The sequence below is a fragment of the Gobio gobio genome, assembly GCF_949357685.1.
Source record: "Gobio gobio genome assembly, chromosome: 2".
In the NCBI taxonomy this organism is placed as follows: Eukaryota; Metazoa; Chordata; class Actinopteri; order Cypriniformes; family Gobionidae; genus Gobio; species Gobio gobio.
Window position 1 is genome coordinate 16,465,428 of NC_137098.1, and position 21,786 is coordinate 16,487,213.

Sequence of the window (21,786 nt, forward strand, 5' to 3'; positions counted from 1 at the left end):
ACTGTTGGCACAACACAGGACTCATGTAAGTGTTCACCTTTTCTTCTATGGGCAGAGACAATAACTTTGCACCAGTCTTCTGCTGTCCAATCCCTGTACTTCCTGCAGAATTTCAGTCTGTTCTTGATGTTTTGGAAAGAAGTGGCTTCTTTGCTGGCCTTCTTGAATCCAGGCTGTTGTCCAAAAGTCTTGGCCTCACTGTGCGTGCAGATGGACTCAAAACCACCTGCTGCCAATACTGAGCAAGCTATGCATTGGTAGTGACACAATTCTGTAGCTGAATCCTAAGGAGGAGACAGTCCTGGTGCTTGCTGGACACTCTGGGACATCCTGAAGCCGTCTTCGCTGCTGGTTAACCTCTCTCATTGAAGTTCTTAATGATCCGGTAAATGGTTCTTTCAGGTGCAATAATCTTTGTAGCAATTTCCTTGCATGTGAGGTAATTTTGATGCAAAGCGATGATGGCTGCATGTCTTTCTTTTGAGGTAACCATTGCTAACAGAAGAACACAATGATTGGAAGCATTTCATCCTTCCTTTTATAGCCACAGTCTGCTCTTATAATCAGAATGTTAGAGTGATTTCATCTGACTACTCGTTCACACTTCCCCATGTGCTGATGGTATGATTAGTGAGATGGTGTTAGCTCATCATTTTGTGCCAAGGCCAAAAACAGTGAAATCTGGGTTAATTGAGTTGGCCAATGAAGCTTTTTGCAATTATTTAAAAATGTATCTGATTCACAAACAATGTGAATCAACACCAAAACAACCGAAGCAGCAACCTTTGCAAAACTGCCAATACTTTTGTCCATGGTTGTAAAGCCTATTTAGGTTACACTTTATTATGATAGTCCACTTAAAGGAGCCATAGAATGCATTGATACAATATTTTAAATTGTTCTCTGATATCTACATACTGTAGAGGTATGTGGCTTAGGTAAAGGCAAAAATACTCCAGATACGGTTATACATGTCCATTGGGTTTGTCCCTTGAATTAAAAAGGGCTGTTATTACCTTATTTGGAAGGGTCATGAATAATAATGTTGAGCTCTGCTCCGATTGGCTGTTTCACAGCCAGGCTCATTTCAGTACTTCACACAAGTGCAGTTCAGCAAACACAATCGCAAATAGTCGAGAGATCCATGCTTGGATTTATTACAGTTCATCACTGAGAAGGTTTGATGGCAGATTTTGTCGCACAAACAGCACAAGCGGCTCGTGAGTCGTGACAGAACACAGACCACCCGAATGACACTAAGCAGAAAATCTTAAATGTAGATTGCTGAAATGCAGCTTATTTGTTTATTATTGGTGTTTTCAGATCATACGCACGCGCGATAGAGAGAGCTTGCATGCACATGGTTGCCAGATTGCAAAGTTTAAGTAGAACACCGGATAGATGTGTTCATTGAACAGAAAAGCTCTGATAGGGGGATTTAAATTGTTGAAATCTGACAACCGCAAGCACAAACGCTTGAACGCTCCAGTCACATGTCAACTAACATTAATTTGCAACTACATGTCAAATAAGTCATTAGTGTATCAGTAGACCGTTAGATTAGGGTTAGGGTTAGTAGAAGTTAACATGTACAGTACTTATAGTCGGAAGAATGTCTGTTGGGGGAGCATCAAAATAGCAGATATTACATAGACAGTCTACTAATAACAGGCTACTTATACTCTAATGACAGATAGTTGACATGTAGTTGCAAAGATACTTAAAGTTAATAGAATTTTGAATGTGGACTATATAAATAAAGTGTTACCCTTATTTTTATTATTCTTCATATTTATATTAATTTAGATATTAAGTTTAATATTATTGTCAAAATATGATTTCTCATGATTAATTCCTTATAGGTTTGTAGACTTAACATGTAACTTGAAAATGAACACAATAATAGACCAGCAATTATTAAAAAAAATTAACAAAAACGACTGGTCAAACTACAATCAAACTTAACCGGGTAGCCACTTAAACCTGATTTGTGAGACTGGCCTCTATAGTATTAGAATGTTTTCAATATAATTTTATTAAAGGGGTGGTAAAACACATTCTTTTGAAGGCTTGATTGTGTTTGTGGGGTGCACTGTAACATGTGTTCATGCTTCGTTTAAAAAAAAATTGCCTTATTTTTCATATATTTGACCTTTATTCTACACTGCTCTGTCCCTCCTTGTAAAACGGTCTGATGCTTTCCGGGTTGTATGAAGCCAGTCCCTCAAAAATACGCGATGGGCTCAGATTGGTTAGCTGGCCCAGTGTGTTGTGATTCGCTAACCGCAGTGCACGTCGGAAACGTCACGCCCCTTACCGGAGGCTGTTCAGTATTAGAAACAACGGCGTCAATAAAACCATATGAGCTCGAATCAGACCCAGAACATTTGAGAGAAGATGATCGAGCAGAACCTGTTCAGTCCTCGAGAGTAAAGACTGCGGATCTATAGTGATCGCTACTGAATGGCACTTTAACTTTTGTATTTTTAGAATGATTATAGCCAAATATCTGTCGCAAGAACTAACCCAAAACAAACACTAAGCACTGGCTTTAACTAGTAAGTTAGCCAAATCACACACAGAACCATGTTTAGCATGCCTGTAGATAAACAATACATAAAAGCTCTAATCAAAGAATCATTTACACTAATGCCAGGTTCACTGTTGAGATTTTAACGTTAGTGTTTGTAACAATAGGTGTTCGTCGGATAACGTTAAGTATGAATGAGCATTTAACAGACTGGTTTGCAGAACAGCGTTGTCATCTGTTTACTTCCTTGCTACAACCTATTACAGGAAAACACATCGATGAAAAATAAATCAGACTTACAGGTTGTGGCCCGTAAACAGCTTCTGTTTGTAAATCCAGCTTTCAGGACAAGCCGTTGTGCATATCCTGTATTGAACTCGCGAAGTTTGTGGAAGATTGTGTTGTCCTCCGTGAAATGTGCAGCGCGCGCGTCGTGCATCCACGCACCGGCAGTGTTTTTTCACGCAGCTGACGTTGTGCAAATCTGGTATTGAAATCGCGAAGACGGTGGATGCAGGGAGCCCTGCGCGCGCCTGATTCCCCGCTGACTCAAACACACGTGCATATAACATGCTGTATGTTAAACGCTCTGCAACGCACCCCCTTCCCAAGGAAGGCTGAACAGAGCAAGTACCCCAGACCTGCAATCCGGATGAAAATAACAGCGTTTCTTCGGCATTGCGGCAAAAACACAGCCTACTAACGCTTCCCCGCGGCGATACAAAATTGCCTCGCCCCCCTTATTTCATATTCCCCGGAGGAGGGGTTTATGTAAATATTGGGCCTGGTGATGTCAGCAAAACCTGGGTGAATGTGTAGTAGTCCCTAGCGGCCGTTTGCTGTAGTCCTTAGAAACCTTTTCTTTAAAAGCAAATATCTCCCTTTGCTTTAAACTTTGAACGTTGTAACTTTGCAGATGTTGTTTATGCTCAAGCAGCAACATTACACGTTAGCTAAAGTTAGAATAGTGAAATCGTGGTTTACCACCCCTTTAATGAATACCAGACAAATTATGTAATATAAGTACTGAAATATTACTTTAATAAACAATACAGACATGATTCAAAATTATTAATATTTGAGAATGGCAGGCATCACATTAAAAAGCACACTATCTCACCTTACTTGCACCTGGTAGTAGATGAAGCTTAATATATGGATCTGCCAGTCCATTTGAATCCATTGGCTTTAAACCCTACAAAAAAATATTAAAATAGCTTAAAATCAAATACATAATCAATACAGTGCAGTATTCCTGATATAACATTTCAAATTTTGACCATGATTGTCATTCTGGCCTATAATGTTTAGACTTGCAAATACAGAAGGGAAAAAAAACAGAGAAAACCCCAGTACAAGACTAAATACAAGCACAACACTGCTCAGGCAATCAGATTCAAGGTCTGGAATTACTGTTGCATGATGATAACTACATAATCACAATAATATTACAACATAATTAGCCCACAACAATAGACACAATTTTTTTGTGCAAGACTTTGACTTTTAATATAATAATGTGAAGGCTGAAGATACCTTTGCTTTAATAATGTTGCAATGGAGGCTGCTGTTCCCTTGGTCATATAGTAAAGTGAACTCCAGTGCTCCCAGAGTTGCTGAAACAAACAAAATATATTGCATTAGGCACAAGCATTTCATTAGGTTTGAATGCATGAGTAGGAAAATCTCACAGGTCTACATTTCAATGTATGCCATAAATAATTGTGTTCCTGTTTTCCTGTTGCATTTCATTTGATTGAAATGCCCGCAAACACACACATATACACACACAAACATGTTTGTTTCACCATATTATTGGGGACATTGCATAGACCTCTACTGAATTTATATCCGGGCAATGATATATGACACAATACAATACTAGATTTAAATAAAAAACATGTTTTGGCTGATTTCTAAGCCTTTTTAACTATAACATGTCCTCTCTAGTTTGTTGTCATATTATTTCACTATATAAGTGAGGACATTTGACCCTCACAAGTATAGCCAAACCTGTACACAGACAGACACACACACACACACGTCTGGTTCACTATTTTTGTGGGGACTCTCCATAGACGTAATGTTTTTTTTAATACTGTACAAACTGTATATTCTTTCCCCTTACATTAACCCAACCCCTAAACTACCCATCACAAAAAACTTTCTGCAGTTTTACTTGTTCAAAAAAACTAATTCTGTATGATTTATACGTTTGTTTCCTCATGGGGACCTCAATTTAGGTCCCCACGGGGACACAAGTTTTCCCAAGAAACATACTTAATGTTTAATGCAACAGTGGCATCTAATGGTGTTAAGACAAGATTTGGAAAATCAGATCCAACAGAAGTATTAGTAAAAAAAAAAATCCTTTCAAGCAAAGAAATGTCAAAACAAAAAACACATTTTCTCAAGTGACTTCCACAGAATTTTATGCCAACAACACAATTTAAAATTACAGTTAGACACAGATTGACGCAATCTGCATTAGTTATAAATGTAATTATTCACCAAGTCAGTAAAAATCTGCTTACTTGCTTCATCTGAGTCATAGCTGTTGGCCTCTTCCTCATCGTCCATTGATGGAGCAGCTTGATGCTGGCTGGGTCGAGGGATGACAGCAGACTTTTGCTCCTCCCTCTCTCCAGGATGAGCTCTTTCCTGCACATTAGATGCATTGCTAATGGATTGGTAGGCTCCTCTCTCGGTCTCCTGAGCAGCTGGTAGGGATAAAATTCCTTTTAGACTCTTTCAAGCATATTACAGTTTTTCTGAATTGCTAAAACACATTTCTCAAAACCATCCCCCCCTTTCTCAAAACCTTAAACACAAAACCAAATCAAACTACATTCCGAGAGCATGACCCTACTGGCAAAATCAAACACTGCCTCACATTTTTTTTTATCTGTGCTCAAAATCAAATAATGCTTTTAGATCTTCATGCAGCCAGTCAAAATATAAACACTACAGATAATTTATCAGACACTACATCAAAAAACAGAGAACACAGCATCCAAAGCATGCAGTTACAGAAATAAACCCAGATGGCGTGTTGACACACAAACCTGTCTCCCCTCACTCGTTTCATTTCCTATGGATGAATATAGTTGGTGTTACAGGGCTTGAATTTCGGTGTGGGATTGCACACATATTGTGCATAATTTTACTCAATCCCGCAGATTTTGTGCCCACATAGCCACCTCTAAGTACTATTGAGTTGTTTTACGCTGCTTATTGCACTTAAACAGTCAAATACACACAAAATAATGACAAGATGCCAGTCTTGGCAAGTATTCACATAAACACAGTCAGTTGTTTTAAGTAGGGCTGTCGATTTAACGCATTAATTAGATTAATTTGTTACGGTAAAAAATAATGCGTTAAAATTATTAAAGCATTTAATGCACTTGCCCCGCCTCAAACCTACTTAGGTCATCTAACATTTCATACAGTTGATTGATGAAGAGTACGATGCAGCAACAACTGACTGAGCGATGAAGCCTACTGAATGCAGTTAGAATGGCCTTAAAATTCAAGATATGGGGCAAAAAGGCCTGTTTTAGTCTCAGGGCGTTTTTACACTATTTGTTGTGGTCCACAGACAACAGAGCACAATTGTTCTCACCAGTGCTATGCGCGAATACACTGCAGGCTCACTCTCGCTCGTATACAAGGTAAATCATCAACACTATCATCCCTTACATGTGTTTCATTGAACTAAATATATCGTCATCTTATAAAACGCGTGCGCAGGTTAGGCTACTTTTCTTGCGCACCCGAGTCCGTGTTGCTTTCACATTCACGTGAATCACGGCACAGTTTGGATCTTAAGTTGCACAACCGAACCACCTCCTTCATGTAGTCTCGAATTCGGTACCCCTGAACTCAGCTCCTCCGGGTCCGCATGACAGCTTTCACATTACCAATTTATCATGTGATCCGTGTCCTGTTTCAAACAAAAATGCCAGTGTACTATATACTTTAGTAGGTAGTCTGTACCATAATGATATATGCCAATATCACATACGAGTTCTGTTTATCTGTCCAGAATAGCAAAAGACATTCTGTCCAGTGCAAAAGCGATACTGATCTTACACAACAGTTTAATAAAATAAATAACTAAGTTAACATTGTGTTGTTTTAGACACAATATTGTCTGTTTTGCCAACGAAAATATAAGGACAAAGCAGAACTGTTCATCTCCGACTCCGAGCAATATACAGTGGCGTTTCGTTTCTGAATCTGCGTTTTGAACGAAGCGGGTGAACCAATGATTCAATGGATCATAAAGAGAAGGAAGAGAAACATTTACTTCACTCCTGAACAGTATAATGGATTCAGGTGTCAGGTCTTAAGTGACATAGTAAAAATTATGAAATAGTATAAAAAAAAATATATAGGGCAGTTTTTCTGTCAAAATTGTCGACAATGAATGGCTAGTAACTTTGAAAAAACACTAGCCAAGCAAAAAAGTTAATGTCAAGCCCTGCTAATAAATGTTTAAACCACACCTGTTGTGCTTTATGCATGTTTGTTGTTACCTGGCTGGAATGTGCTGGATGAGTTTGGTCTGGCAGCATGGACATTCACAGTCTTTTTCATCATCCCTGGAGTATTCTGGGGGCTTCCAGTCTCTCCATCTGCCTCTGAGTAACTTTGAGTTTGAAAGTGAGCAGGTTTTGGAGCCACGGGTGGTTTTTGGGTGGTGGGTGGATCCATTTTTGGTTCTGGAGCATATACAACAAACATACACATTCAGCCGTATACATTTAAGAAGCACTGATGCAGATAAGGCTTATTTAATAGAGTAACATTTCAAAGTCAAATCACATTTCAGGGCTCTAAATTGCAACCATTTCAGTCTCACTGAAAATTACTGTGTGCGACTGTGAAAATATATTTAGGCACACAGATGCAAGTGACCTGATCGAGGCTCATGAATAGTAGCACAATACAATCGGCTGGATTTCATGCTTTCAGAGCAAGAGAGAGTCAACAGAGCAAGCGTGGAAAATGTTGTGTGCGACAGACAACTGTCAGGGTTCTGTTATGGGTTAGGGTTATGGTTTGGTTGTTCTGCTCATTGTGTTTTTTGCCAGTGTGCTTAGTTTCTTTGTGTTTAAAGAAATTGGTCTGTTGCACTTAAATCCACCATTTATTTCATCCTCATTTCTGCAACCCGACTGAGACAACACTTCAGAGATTGACAGAGACAGTTTTTTTGTAATTATGTTAGTGAAGCAGGTTAACATGAGCTTTTGTTGTTTCTTTGCTGATAAATTAACTGAAAATATTACATTTGGATTATCAGAAACGGGATCGGAAAATAAACGAGGGCTTGGGGCAAAAATGCCACCAAAATAATAAAAATGCCAACAAAATTCGAGATATGAAGGCAAAAATGCCCCTGAATGAGTTCCTGTTTTTAATATATATAAAATAGTTAAGCAAAATCACATGAGCAAGACTGCTATTTCCCCAAATATCAGAGCAATTGTTTTATACAAGAAGTTATTATAAATTGATGTACATTTTTTTTTTTTTTGACATTTTTGTCTATGTTTTACTTTATTTCACCAATGAAAATACACTCTCTGGACACACCTTCTAATTCATGAATTCAAGCATTTCAATCAGACCCATTCTCACAGGTGTACAAAATCAAGCACCTAGCCATGCAGTCTGCATTTACAAAAAAATTGTTCTGAAGACCTCAGTGAATTTAAGCATTGTATTGTGATAGGATGCCACCTTAGCAATAAGTCAGTTTATGAAATTGTATCCCTGCTAGATATTCCACGTCATCGGTAAGTGGTATAATTGGAAAGTGGAAACGTTTAGGAACAGCAGCAACTCAGCCCCGAAGCGGAAGACCACATAAAGTTGCAAGAGCAGGGTCACTGAGTGCTGAGGCGCATGGTGTGTAAAAGTTGCCAACTCTCTGCTGATTCTATAGCTAAAGAGTTCTGAACTTCCAAATTAATATCCGCACAAAAACTGTGCAGCAGGACCTTTATTGAATGGGTTCATTCCATGGCTGAGCAGCTGCATGCAAGGCTCACGTCCCATGTACAGTGGAAAGTGTCAGATGCAGTGGTGTACAGCACGCTGCCACTGGACTCAGTTGAAACATGTTCTGTGGAGTGACGAATCTGGGTTTGGAGGATGCCAGGAGAACAATATCTGCCTGAATGCATTGTGCCAACTGTAACATTTGATGGAGGAGGGGTTGGGCTAGACCCCTTGCTTCCAGTGAAGGGAAAGCATCAGCATACCAAGGCATTTTGGACAATGCTATGCTTCCAACTTTGTGGGAACAGTTTGGGGAAGGCCCTTTTCTATTCCAGCATGACTGTGCCCAGTGCACAAAGCAAGGTCCATAAAGACATGGTTGGATGGGTTTGGTGTGGAAGATTTTGACTGGCCCACACAGGGCCCTGGAATGGAGAACTGGAATGGAGATTGCGAGCCAGGCCTTCTTGTCCAACATCAGTACCTGATCTCTCAAATGCTCTACTGGATAAATAGGCAAAAATTCACACAGAAACATTCCAAAATCTTGTGGAAAGCCTTCCCAGAAGAGTGGAAGCTATTATAGCTGTTAAAGGGAGACCAACTCCATATTAATGTCTATGTTTTTAGAATGCAATGTCATTACAGTCCCTTTTGGTGTAACGGTCAAGTGTCCCAATACTTTTGTCCATACATACAAAGTCACCGTTGCACATCACAGAGCAAAAGCAGTGTTTTTTTACTGAATGAATCAGCATTTTTTTTTAAATGAATTGAGCGAGTCAGTGATTAAGTGACTAATTCACTTGCTTTGCTCCGAATTGACTGAATCAATGACTCACTCATTAAGACAGTGACTTGCCACCTGGATAATAATTTTCCCCATAATTTCATATTTTATTTATCCAAAATATTGAATTTAAAACATAAACCTCTTAAAACAAGTTATGCAATTGTAACTGCAGTGTAAATGTATTCAAGTCACCTCTCAGCTGCAATAAAAGTCAGTGTAAATAAATCTAAAGGCCACTTCAGATGCAGATTTTGTGCCACTTCAGCAGTACAAAGATTGATTTTGTTGATACTGAAATCACAGTTTGTCCACCTCACCTGCGGCCGGTGCTTGAGATTGCATAGCAACTTTAGGTGCCGCAGGGGTCTTCTGAGGACTGGGATCTTTGGGGCTGGAAACGGCCATAGGTGAGGGTAAGAACTGCTTAGGGAGACCTTTGAAGAACCAGGCTCCGGATCGTTTCCATACCTTTAATAGAAAAATATGCAAGCAACATTTACAGAAAGTTGCACTTTAGATTACTTTCTTATGGTATTGTTATTCCCCTCACCTCTCTTTGTTCACCGCAGATCTTGCAGAGCCATACAGACCGTGGCCGAGTGTTAGTCTGCACTCCACACTTGGTGCACATGTTCTGAGGGGAATAACAGGACATAGTTTTAGAAAAACAGACTAGAAGTGACATGCAGTTTATTAAAAAACAGTATAACAAACAGTGAACAGAATAGAAGAAAAGAAATAAACTTATACACTACTAACTATTCAAAATGTGATTTAATGTTTTATAATCCTCCTGTATGTAGACAAATTGCATTAAAGTTGACATGAAACAAATGTTTTGAAAGACTTTATATTGTTACATATATTGATTGAAACGTCTTCTCGAATTAGAAAAAATGTACGACAGGACTTGATTTTGTCCATGGGAAATTGATTGGATAGTTGGATGATTGTGGTTTGCTATTGGTCGATCTCATGTGAGTGACAGGTAGTCCCGCCCTTGCATTAGTAAACATCAGAAGAGAAGAGAAGAGAAGAGAAGAGAAGAGAAGAGAAGAGAAGAGAAGAGAAGAGAAGAGAAGAGAAGAGAGAAGAGAAGAGAAGAGAAGAGAAGAGAAGAGAAGAGAGAAGAGAAGAGAAGAGAAGAGAAGAGAAGAGAAGAGAAGAGAAGAGAAGAGAAGAGAAGAGAAGAGAAGAGAAGAGAAGAGAAGAGAAGAGAAGAGAAGAGAAGAGAAGAGAAGAGAAGAGAAGAGAAGAGAAGAGAATTTGCAAATGAGGGGGGAAGTTATTTTAATTAAAGAATGAATAATTTATAATAAATACTGCAATATTCTATTTTTAAAAATGTCCATTTTGATTTTGTGGTGACTTTACAGTAACAAAAATGTTCAAGTCAATTTAATTCATTCAAATGATCTTAATATGAGGATTTATTTAGATACATTTTTGATGAATTTCATTTAGATTAGTTTCTCACCTTTTTACAGTCCTCACAAACCACTGATCTATCAGCTCCACCACCCAGCTGCTCGCCACATAAAAGGCAGCGTGACACTCCATCCCCACAAACAGCTTTTTTCATATTGTCCAGACGATTCACCAGACGTCTATCATAAATAAAACACAGTATTCGCATGTATGTATAGATAGATAGATAGATAGATAGATAGATAGATAGATAGATAGATAGATAGATAGATAGATAGATAGATAGATAGATAGATAGATAGATAGATAGATAGATAGATAGATAGATAGATAGATAGATAGATAGATAGATAGATAGATAGATAGATAGATAGATAGATAGATAGATAGATAGATAGATAGATAGATAGATAGATAGATAGATAGATAGATAGATAGATAGATAGATAGATAGATAGATAGATAGATAGATAGATAGATAGATAGATAGATAGATAGATAGATAGATAGATAGATAGATAGATAGATAGATAGATAGATAGATAGATAGATAGATAGATAGATATTGTGCAACCTCAATTTGTCTTCTTTACACTTCTCTATACACGTCAAATAGTACTTCTAATAGAAAACATTGGTAGGGACCTCCATATTTAATCTCTTCAAGTTTACACAAATTAAAGGTTAGATTTTAGTGAATGAAAGACCAACAGGCTAAACTGTAAAGACAGTTTCACATAACTGTTTCACAGCCTGTTTTAATCATATTAAAGGTGCCAAAATCATTGTAGGGTGCTGCATGTAAACTCACTTATTAAATATATATCACACTTTTGATTTTTCTCAGGCCGTCCACACATGATGAACACTAAACTGTTCAAGTTGAAAATATTCAACTGAAGGCCTTATTGAACCTTAATGTATAAGACACTACAAGGTGGCAGTGACAACCAATGCATCAATGAACTCTTTCTTACCCAATCCTCTCTTGCTCCATTGCCTCCATTTTTTCGGCCCGGGCAATTACACTGTTGATGATCTCCTTCTCTTCATCAGTCAGCTCGGCGCCAAGAGGTCCAGACTGCACATGGACACCTTTCGTGCCCATCACAGCATCTGTCATGGTGAAATCACTGGAAACTGTGACAAAAAAACAAAAAAAAACGTGATAAAGATAATGAAATAATCAAAAAGTTCTGTAAAAAAAATTAATTGGCGACTCAGCAGTTTTAATTGGGAATTGTTGACAATTTAAAGCCGTGCTATGCAACTTTTTTAATTAAATACAACAACTTTTTAGTGTAGTACATTTTAGTAAGTTTTGATCTTTACAAGCACACTTTGATGAGCCAATAATAATGATTAATAATTTATATTTCAAAGCTGTTGGGACATTTTTTGCTGGAAATTGCACAGTGCATACGGCATTCACCATGCCTCACATTTATTTTCATAGTAACATAGTAACAAACACTACAAACACAAACACTTCAGTTTAGGGCCCTCAAATATGACACATTATAGGCTATCATTCAATTTATAATAAATATTTATATAAGGCACATGGATGTATTCTAGCTAGGATGCTTCACTCTTACACAAATGAACATAGTGTCCTGCACCCACTAGTAATAAATAAAATCTGGTGTCTGAATCATTTTTGGTTTGACTGTATATGTATGTAAATGAAAGTATGGTCATTTATGTATTTACATTAGTATATTATATAATCTTAACTCAAACTCCTCTAATATGCGTGCTTCAAGTTTCATCTGTGTGATGACATTGCAGGGTCTTTTGAATGAACACATTTTGTCAAGTGAAGAGAACTTCGCCAAATTTCCCCTGCGCAGTGAGTAGGGAGCAGTGAACACTGCGTACGGACCCTGTGAATCAGAATGCAGCTCAGGTTTTGCAAAGACTCGTCCAACACGACCAATAGAGGGCACTACAACAAAGTCGAATGCGTTTTGGGCTGTAACTTAAGGCCTAATTTATGTAACATACAATATGTAACATGATAGATAGATAGATAGATAGATAGATAGATAGATAGATAGATAGATAGATAGATAGATAGATAGATAGATAGATAGATAGATAGATAGATAGATAGATAGATAGATAGATAGATAGATAGATAGATAGATAGATAGATAGATAGATAGATAGATAGATAGATAGATAGATAGATAGATAGATAGATAGATAGATAGATAGATAGATGTGTGTGTGTGTGTGTGTGTGTGTGTGTGTGTGTGTGTGTGTGTGTGTGTGTGTGTGTGTGTGTGTGTGTGTGTGTGTGTGTGTGTGTGTGTGTGTGTGTGTGTGTGTGTGTGTGTGTGTGTGTGTGTGTGTGTGTGTGTGTGTGTGTGTGTGTGTGTGTGTGTGTGTGTGTGTGTGTGTGTGTGTGTGTGTGTGTTTTGGTCCTCATTGCTGTACCTGACTTTCAATGATATTTTAAATTCTATTCATTTTGCACATTGTTGTGTTTTTGTTTATATATATTTGGTTGCATTAAATAAAGATTTATATATTGGGTATAGGTGACATGAAATTCTATTTTATATTACATTAATCAGGAATAATCACATGTGCTTTTAACAATCAATTTGTCATTTTTTTAAATGCTAAAAGCTGCCAGAAAACATTTAAATAATAGTCACCAGTCATTTATTTACATTTTAACCTTAAAAAACGTAATGTTGAACAAAAAAGTTTAGGATTAAAAGAAGTATTTTTGTAACGGATGCTGAAAAATGTCATCGTGTTTACATGTCGCTAATAAGCCCAGTCCAGACTTTTCACATTTTCATTGTAAAAGAAAAAAAAGTCATTTAATTTTGACAAAATATAATATGACTATAGGAGAAATTAATCCTTGATTTATTACTCAGAGGGCTATATGAATAAGAAAACATGGGGTAATCTGCCTAATATAGTTATTATACATAATAACAGTGTTATTATATAGTATGTAGATTAATAAATCTAAACTTAGATCTCATTAAAACTCAACAAACAGTTTTTGTTCTTTAAAAAAAATCTTCAATTATAACACTATATTACACCTCTTATAATTTTATTTTATTATTATTATATTGCAATGAATCAATCAATCAATCAATCAAATCTGTCTACACATTTTAATAGCCTACTCTTTCTTCACATAGCCTACTCGGTCTTTCCACATCACTGCTCTATGCATCTTATAAATCATTTAACATGCTATTTCCTGATTATATTCCTGGAAATGTACAACATAAAGGTTATTTTGAGAATACGTGAGTACATTACTAAAGACCACTCACATGTATAATTAATAGCAGTCAGATTATGGGCATCTGATCAAACTACAGCACTATTATTAAAATATTTTTGCATAGTCATTTGACTGCAAGAATCCACGCCTTCATCAATGTCCTTCTGTGCACACTGAGTTTTACTGTAAGGAAAATACTTGAATTATCATTCTGAAACATAAAGCAGATTGATTCAGAGGCAATCATTTTAACCCTCCACCCGCAAACGAGCAGAATGACAAAATATATGCGATAAGTGTAACTAGGTCATATCTGCAAAAATCATCCAGAAAACACTTATTTTGAGACCCCTGAAAGCAAGTGACTGGTCATAGCCTACTCCCACTGTAGGGGGGAAAAACATGCTGGTAAAGTGAAGCAGCCTATTAATTTATTTCTCTAAAATGCACGAAGCAAGATTGACTGCTGCCTTGCTGCGCAATAAGAGTCGAACCGCCCGCCGATCATGTCTTTATTATCATTAGAGCGGCTTCGCGTGAAAGCACCTGCATCTCACAACGTAAAACACAAGCAAAACCGCATCGATGACACACCTTACGCTTATATTCTGCCAGAAAAAAGCATGTAGGTTTTGACAGTCATACAGGATAAGAATCCATCGATAGAAAGCTCGTTCCTCACATAAATTCATATTTTTACAGAAAACCATTGTTCAGCCGTCATGTCGATATAATTTCATATAGCCCTTACGGATGACTGTGGGCAGAATAAATTTGTCCAGACCGGCGGTAATAGCTCAATTACCATCTCATCCGTGTAAAATGAAAAGATAGCCTACCATTGCATTTTTTTTCATTCATGATTTTTCTGTATTAAATAAATCGCCAAAAAGTCATCAGGATTTATGTGAGACCCAAATGCACAGAACTCTTCGTGTTTTGTCGATTAGGAAATGCTGTCATTGCTTCATGCGTTTTGTTAATAAACATATCTGAAATAGAGCTAAGTGAGAAAATGTAATTTCGAAAATTTCTTGATATCCTTACCTGATAACAACCGCCCACTCTTGAAGGAAGTCGACTGCAAACAATGCGGACTATAGTGAGGTCAGTATTGAGCGGAATCAGCGGCTGCGCATAGAGAAGAGAGCGGGTCTAAACAGAGGCATTGTGCACATCAAAATCAAATACTCTTTTCCTGATTTTCTTTTTAGCAGACGCCTCTCAAGGTTTCCCATGTAACCCTCTTTACTTATTTCACGCCCGTGATACCTTGCGGTGGAAACCCCAGTACTGCCAAGTGTTAAGAAGAGAAAGATATGCTCCCAGCTAACCAAAAATATGCCCTACGAACGTTTCGTTAACGTTCCCATTAAGTTAAGAAGACATTATTTCTGAATGTTCTCTGAACGTTTTTTTTTCCTTCTTCTTGGTAATGCGAACGTTAGGGCGTAGGGGAGAGCGGGGCACAACATAACGCTTTTTTTACTTTCTCAGTTTGTGTAAATCCACTTGGTTCAGAGTATTTCTTTTCCCCCCACATTAATTGCACAAGTGTCTCGTACAATTATGTGGTTTTGTTTGTATACTTTTTTCTTGATTTACCCTGAAAGAATGGAAGTGAAATGTGACAACATGCCCCATAGGTGGGGTGCATTGTAACGAGGGGCACATTGTAACATGACCAAATGACAGCTTAAAAAGTGACCTGATATAATAAAATAAAAAAATCTAAGACAAGCTAAAATATTTTGTAAATAAAATACAATTATTAACTTTTCAAATAAAATAATGGCATATTTACTAGTTGCCATATCAACATTATTTAGGAAAACATTGTGTCTAAATTTTAACATCTTTGGAAGAGATCACTGAACATTTATTTAACCGTAGCAAAAGTACATTTCTTAAGTAGCCTACATTTTTCATCTGTTTTTTGTGTTTATTTAAAATAAGATAAAGCTGATATTATTTTAATCTTATCTGTCAGTTAACAGTTTATATAGTTCTTTAATGCTGATCTAACCAGCAGAAGACACAAGTAGGGTTTAAATCACAGTTGTGCAGGTGGGGCATGTTGTCACACTGCTACATTGAGCCCCTATTATTATATTCTATACTTTTATGAATTTCTCAAGAAACCATGAGAAAAAGGTGAATAAAGACTATGATTGAATGCTGTATAACTGGGTTTTGAGGTGTGTTTGTTGTCAAACTCAAAAATTAGTTTATGTGTAATGATTAAAAAACTAAAAGTTTCGTCATCCTGGCATGTGTGGAAAGCGTTAAACCGTGTTACAACTAACCCCGCGTTAGGTTGTGCCCTGCTCTCCCCATTCCAATTTTGCAAACATTATGGGAGTGTTTCTTTTGAATGTTCTCTGAGGGTAACACTTTAGTAGCCTACTGGGGAACACATATTCACTATTAACTGCGACTTTTGCCTCAATAAACTCCTAATTTACTGCTTAATAGTTAGCTGGGTAGTTTTTGTAGCGTTTAAGTTTAGATATTGGGTAGGATTAAGTGATGTAGAATAAGGTCATACAGAATAAGGCATTAATATGTGCTTTATACATATAAACAGCCAATGTATATGCATGCTAATAAGCAACTTGATAATAGTGAGAATTGGACACTAAAATAAAGAGTCACCAAAAATAGTAGCTAACATTTAAAAAAGGCTAGATGAATGTTCAACTAAAATGTTTTAGAGTGATAACGTTTTGAGAAATGTATTAAAGACCAGATAACTTTGAACAAATGTTCTATTAATATTACTGGAATAGAACCTTGCCAGAGCTTTAGGGTGGTTCTGGAGAACGTCCCCTGTTAGCTGGGGTTTCGCTTCAGAAGGCCTTTATTAACCCCCCGGGGCCATGTGGATTACTTTAATGAAGGATAGATGCACTTTTATGGACTTCACAACAGAAACAGCCATTCACTGCCATCATTAAGCTTGGAAGAGCCAGGACATTTTTAAATATAACTCAGATTGTATTCGTCTGAAAGAAGAATAAAAAGGGTGTCAAAATTGTACCTTTAGGGGTACAACAGCTTGTCGCTGGGGCAGTACCCTTAAAAGGACATATTTTTACCACAAAAAGGTTCATAGTAGTACCTTATTTATACTCTAAGGTACTAACATGCACATTTTAGGAGTAAAAAAGTTACACACATAAAAAAAAGGTTCTATATGGCACCAAAAATGGTTCTTGGCTCGTAATCATAGGGGAACCTTTTTAAGTGCTATATAGCACCAATTTTGGTGCTTCAGTGGTTCTTCAGCGGTTCTACACCGGTTCTTTGACTAAGGTGCTATATAGCACCTCTGAAGAACCGCTGAAGAACCACTGAAGAACCACTGAAGCACCAAAATTGGTGCTATATAGCACTTAAAAAGGTTCCCCTATGATTACGAGCCAAGAACCATTTTTGGTGCCATATAGAACCTTTTTTCTTTTAAGGGTACTGCCCCAGCGACAAGCTGTTGTACCCCTAAAGGTACAATTTTGACACCCTTTTTCTCTGTGACTTGAGGGTTAGTAAATCATGGGCTAATTTTCATTTTTGGGTGAATTAACCCTTTAAAACATGATACAATAAAAATTAACAATAAAAAAAAATCTACAATAAAAAATTTGCAAAATTCTGCAAGTCTGCCGAGTTGACAGCCAAAAGAGCAGACTGAGTCACTTCTCTCAGCATCTTGCACAATGATGGGGAGAATCTTCAGGCAGATCTTTTGAGTATAGCTTGAAGGCCTGTGGGGAAAAAGCTGTTCTCAGTATTTTCGTCCTTGGATGGATGCTTCTGAGAGCTCCATGTAAAACTAGGAATGGATGTTGTCCTTTACAATGCTTTTTTATTTATTTATTGCACTGGAGAAGATCAACATCATAGACAGTGGCATTTTTAGTTTAAGTGTGCTATAAATGAAATGAAAAGCATGACTTGACCAACATTCTTACACCAGTGAAAGAGTGTGTATGATCAGAAATGAGACCTCAAAAGTTTGTCCTTGACGGAAATTGGCATGAACATCAAATGTAGATGTTTGCTTAAGTCTCCTGCTTCTCAGAATTTTATCCTAAGAAAAATGTGAAAACCACTCTCACATTTGTCTCCTAAAGTTTAAGAGATCTCAACGCCTTTTGTTATAAGCTAAAGACTCTGATGCTCCCACATTTTTTTTCTTAAAGAATTTTCAAAAATGAAAATTCTGTCATCATTTACTCACCTTCATGTCGTTCGAAACCTATATGACTTTCTGGTGTGGAACATAAAAGATGATATTCTGAAAAATGTTGGTAACCAAAAGGTTTCGGTTCCAATTGACTACCATTGTATTTTCTGTCAATACAATGAAAGTCAATGGGACCCAAAACTGTTTGGTTATCAACTTATCTTCTTTTACAGTTTTTCTCCATTGGTTTGGCTCCATTGGTCTTGAAACAGAAATTACATTCTCAAAACAACATGGACAAATCTCCAAACCACTTGGCAATTGTTCACAACAGAATAGCTTTTCTCATTAATTTCATAAAATTGCAAATGTCTTAGTACATGTCTCAATGTCTCAGTACATCTTTGCAAATTATTAAGTACAGGTAGCCTACATTTAGCACAATTTCCAAGTGAATAGATCTTGTTGATCTATATTGATTGTTTGATTCTCAGTCTAATGGTTGTTCGTTTCAAAACGTATCAGCGTCATTTCATTGTATAAGTCATCACAAGCACAATAGTCTGTTCAATTGTCAAAATTAGTCAAGAACATAATACCATGAATACCATATATGAATCCCTTGGAAAATTTGATAAATGTATTACAGCAATTGACAGTCAGGTGAAACTAGAACTTGACTAATGAAGGAGGACTTTCACACATCTCAGATGACCAATCAAACGGTATGTTTAGTTACCTGACAGGTGCTGTCCATGACTGTGAATGCTGCCAAACATATATGTAAAGAGCTTGACCATGCAGGACCAGTACAATTTCTGAACATGGAGGCACCTGGCCAAGTATATGAACAAGGGCAACTGCCTGCTTGAGGAAGAGGAAGAGTGAGGATGAGAGGGGGAGCCTGTGGAGGAAGAGGGGAAGAGAGGGGAAGGGGGGATGAGAGGGGTAGAGAGGGGAAGAGAGGGGAAGGGAGGATGAGAAGGGTAGAGAGGGGAAGAGAGGGGAAGGGGAAGAGGTAGACCTGGAGTAGGATGTGGCCAAAGAAGACTGGGACCAAATTTATCAGATGCAATTCTACTGATTTCTCATGGGTTGACATTGAGAGAGGCTGGACAGAGACTTCAGCCCAACCTCAGCAGAAATAAAAAAAAAAACCTTTGAAAATGCATGAATGAATCGAATGATTTTACAAATGTGGAGAGAAATAAATATTTTAATCAATATGCAGTACTGGTCTTGTGTGTACTGTTTGGTCAATATATTCATATACTTTACTCTAACAATATCTCTGAAAAAAATAAAAACCCAGATTATATCATTAGAAAAGTAGAATTTTTTACAATATTACAAGTGTTTACAGTAAGATTGAGAATAGCAGCGTGTGGATGGCCAGGAGGGTGAGGACGGTAATTTTCATAGTTTTTTTGTTTGTGTGTTATATTACAGTAAATTATGCTGTATACATTTTCTTTTTACTCTGATTTATGGAAGTTACTTTATGTGTGTGAATAATAATGGTTACAATTTCCTTGGCAGTATGAGTGCAATGTGTGATGTCAAACCTTGGAGGCTACTCTTACCCTAAAATCCTATTTCTTTTTTTCAGTTTTATACACAATTGTATTCTGTTAGCTAGACAAAAATGAAGAACTGGGCTAAGACTGAAAGGTGGACATGAGGGATATTTCAATGGTCCTCTGCCATGGTGACAAACATCTAAACATTTTGACTTGCAGTACTTACACAATGCCAAAGGGACGAAGCATTTTGGGGGCACTGACTGTTTAAATGAGAAGGAAATTTAGTTTTGACACGAGTGAACTGTTTTGAGAGGGGTATGAGCGTTTGCAGGTGAACCATGGTGTGTTGCCGAACCATCCACGTTATTTTGGCAAAAGCACCAAGAGTGTTGAGAATGTGCGGTCTGTTTCAAGAAATGAGCCAAAGCAATTGAGAAGGATCTTTGCCATTTTCGTGCCATTTTACTATTTATATGGGAAAGGAATTTAGTTCTGAAGCATGAGTGAACAGTTTTGGGAGAGATGTTAGCTTTTGCAAGTGAGCTATAGTGTTGTGCTGAACTGTAAGACTGTTTTGCCAAATGATCTTTCAATTTTGAGAATGTAATTTCTGTTTCAAGAAATGAGCCAAACCAATGGAGAAAAACGTCTCGGTTACGTATGTAACCCTCGTTCCCTGAGGAGGGAACGGAGACGTACGTTAGTGACTAACGAATGGGGGTTTCGCTTAGAAGCCAATCATCTTCGAGTATTCAACAGCGCCCAATGGCAGTGCCAATGCCATGGGCATGCGGAATTTGCATGCGTAACTCCGCCCCACCTCGTGGGTAAATAAGGAAGTACGCTGGCAACATCGCATTATGTTACTGCTGCAGGAGCCAAGACTGAACTCCGCGTTCCAGGCAGCACAGCTGACGTGGCAAAGGAAACGTACGTCTCCGTTCCCTCCTCAGGGAACGAGGGTTACATACGTAACCGAGACGTTCCCTTTCGTTCAGTCACTACGACGTACGTTAGTGACTAACGAATGGGGGTTCCAATACAACAACGCCACTCAGCTGTCATCCAGTGCCCTGCGTAAGTGTGAGTACCCTGTCGTAAGACTAGTACGGACGAAGGACTCCCACTTATCACAGGATTACCAAGGTACACTGGGAAGCATATCCCAGTGAGGGAATGCCAAGATGCCTACCCGTAGGGAGGACTTAAGAACACACATATGACCCGCTAAGGGCTGCATATGGAAGATCTCTAGGGTACCAGCCGAAGGTGGATTTTTAACCCTAGGGGTGGCAGGGACTTGCCAAGGGAAAGACACCTGCTCGCTGAGGAGGCTTACGGTGGAAATACTCGTGTGGGGGTCGCCGGAGGGGAACCATGCACACGGAGCACCTGGCCGGACATGAGGGTCTGGGCTCGAAAGGGCAGACTGAACTGATGTCGGCGTGAGCAGTGCTGGAGGAGCTCGGGGCTCTCGGGGAGCTCACCTGAGGGAAAATATCGCACGTATCCAGTCCTTGGAGTGGAATGGCGAGCAAGCGAAGACACCTGAGCCTGGCCCATACCGGCCACCCGTAGGGGCGAGTACATAGTCGGACACTGGCTCCACTCTGAGATTGTAGAATCTGGCGAATGTGTTGGGTGTCGCCCAGCCTGCAGCTCTGCAGATGTCTGTTAGCGAGGCGCCATGCGCTAGAGCCCAAGAGGAGGCCACACTCCGGGTGGAGTGTGCCCTCACACCAAGGGGACATGGTCGACCTTGCTGCTGGTAAGCCAAAACAATGGTGTCCACTATCCAGTGAGACAACCTCTGCTTTGAGAGAGCACTTCCCTTCCGCTCTCCACCATAACAGACAAAGAGCTGGTCTGAGGTCCTGAAACATCGCGTACTGTCTACATAGGCGCGGAGAGCGCGTACTGGACAGAGCAATGCCAAGGCTGGGTCTGCCTCCTCCAAAGGCAGCGCTTGCAGGTTCACCACCTGATCTCGGAACGGAGTGGTGGGAACCTTGGGCACATATCCGGGCCGGGGTCTCAGGATCACGTGAGAGT

The 21,786-nt window shown here is 38.5% G+C and overlaps 1 protein-coding gene across 1 annotated transcript in view; it reads right to left on the reverse strand.

Annotated features, from left to right (window-relative positions):
- Positions 1-11,886, reverse strand: part of rph3ab (rabphilin 3A homolog (mouse), b) — a gene marked incomplete at its 5' end in the record, with an annotated part of 29,611 nt that extends 17,725 nt beyond the window's left edge. Inside the window, 8 exons of the mRNA XM_079803364.1 lie at positions 3,651-3,725; positions 4,067-4,146; positions 5,065-5,250; positions 7,072-7,257; positions 9,653-9,803; positions 9,886-9,969; positions 10,813-10,942; positions 11,741-11,886. Coding sequence (XP_079659490.1) covers positions 3,651-3,725; positions 4,067-4,146; positions 5,065-5,250; positions 7,072-7,257; positions 9,653-9,803; positions 9,886-9,969; positions 10,813-10,942; positions 11,741-11,886 — 1,038 coding nt within the window. The remainder of the gene's footprint in view (positions 1-3,650; positions 3,726-4,066; positions 4,147-5,064; positions 5,251-7,071; positions 7,258-9,652; positions 9,804-9,885; positions 9,970-10,812; positions 10,943-11,740) is intronic.
- Positions 11,887-21,786: the final 9,900 nt, after the last annotated feature.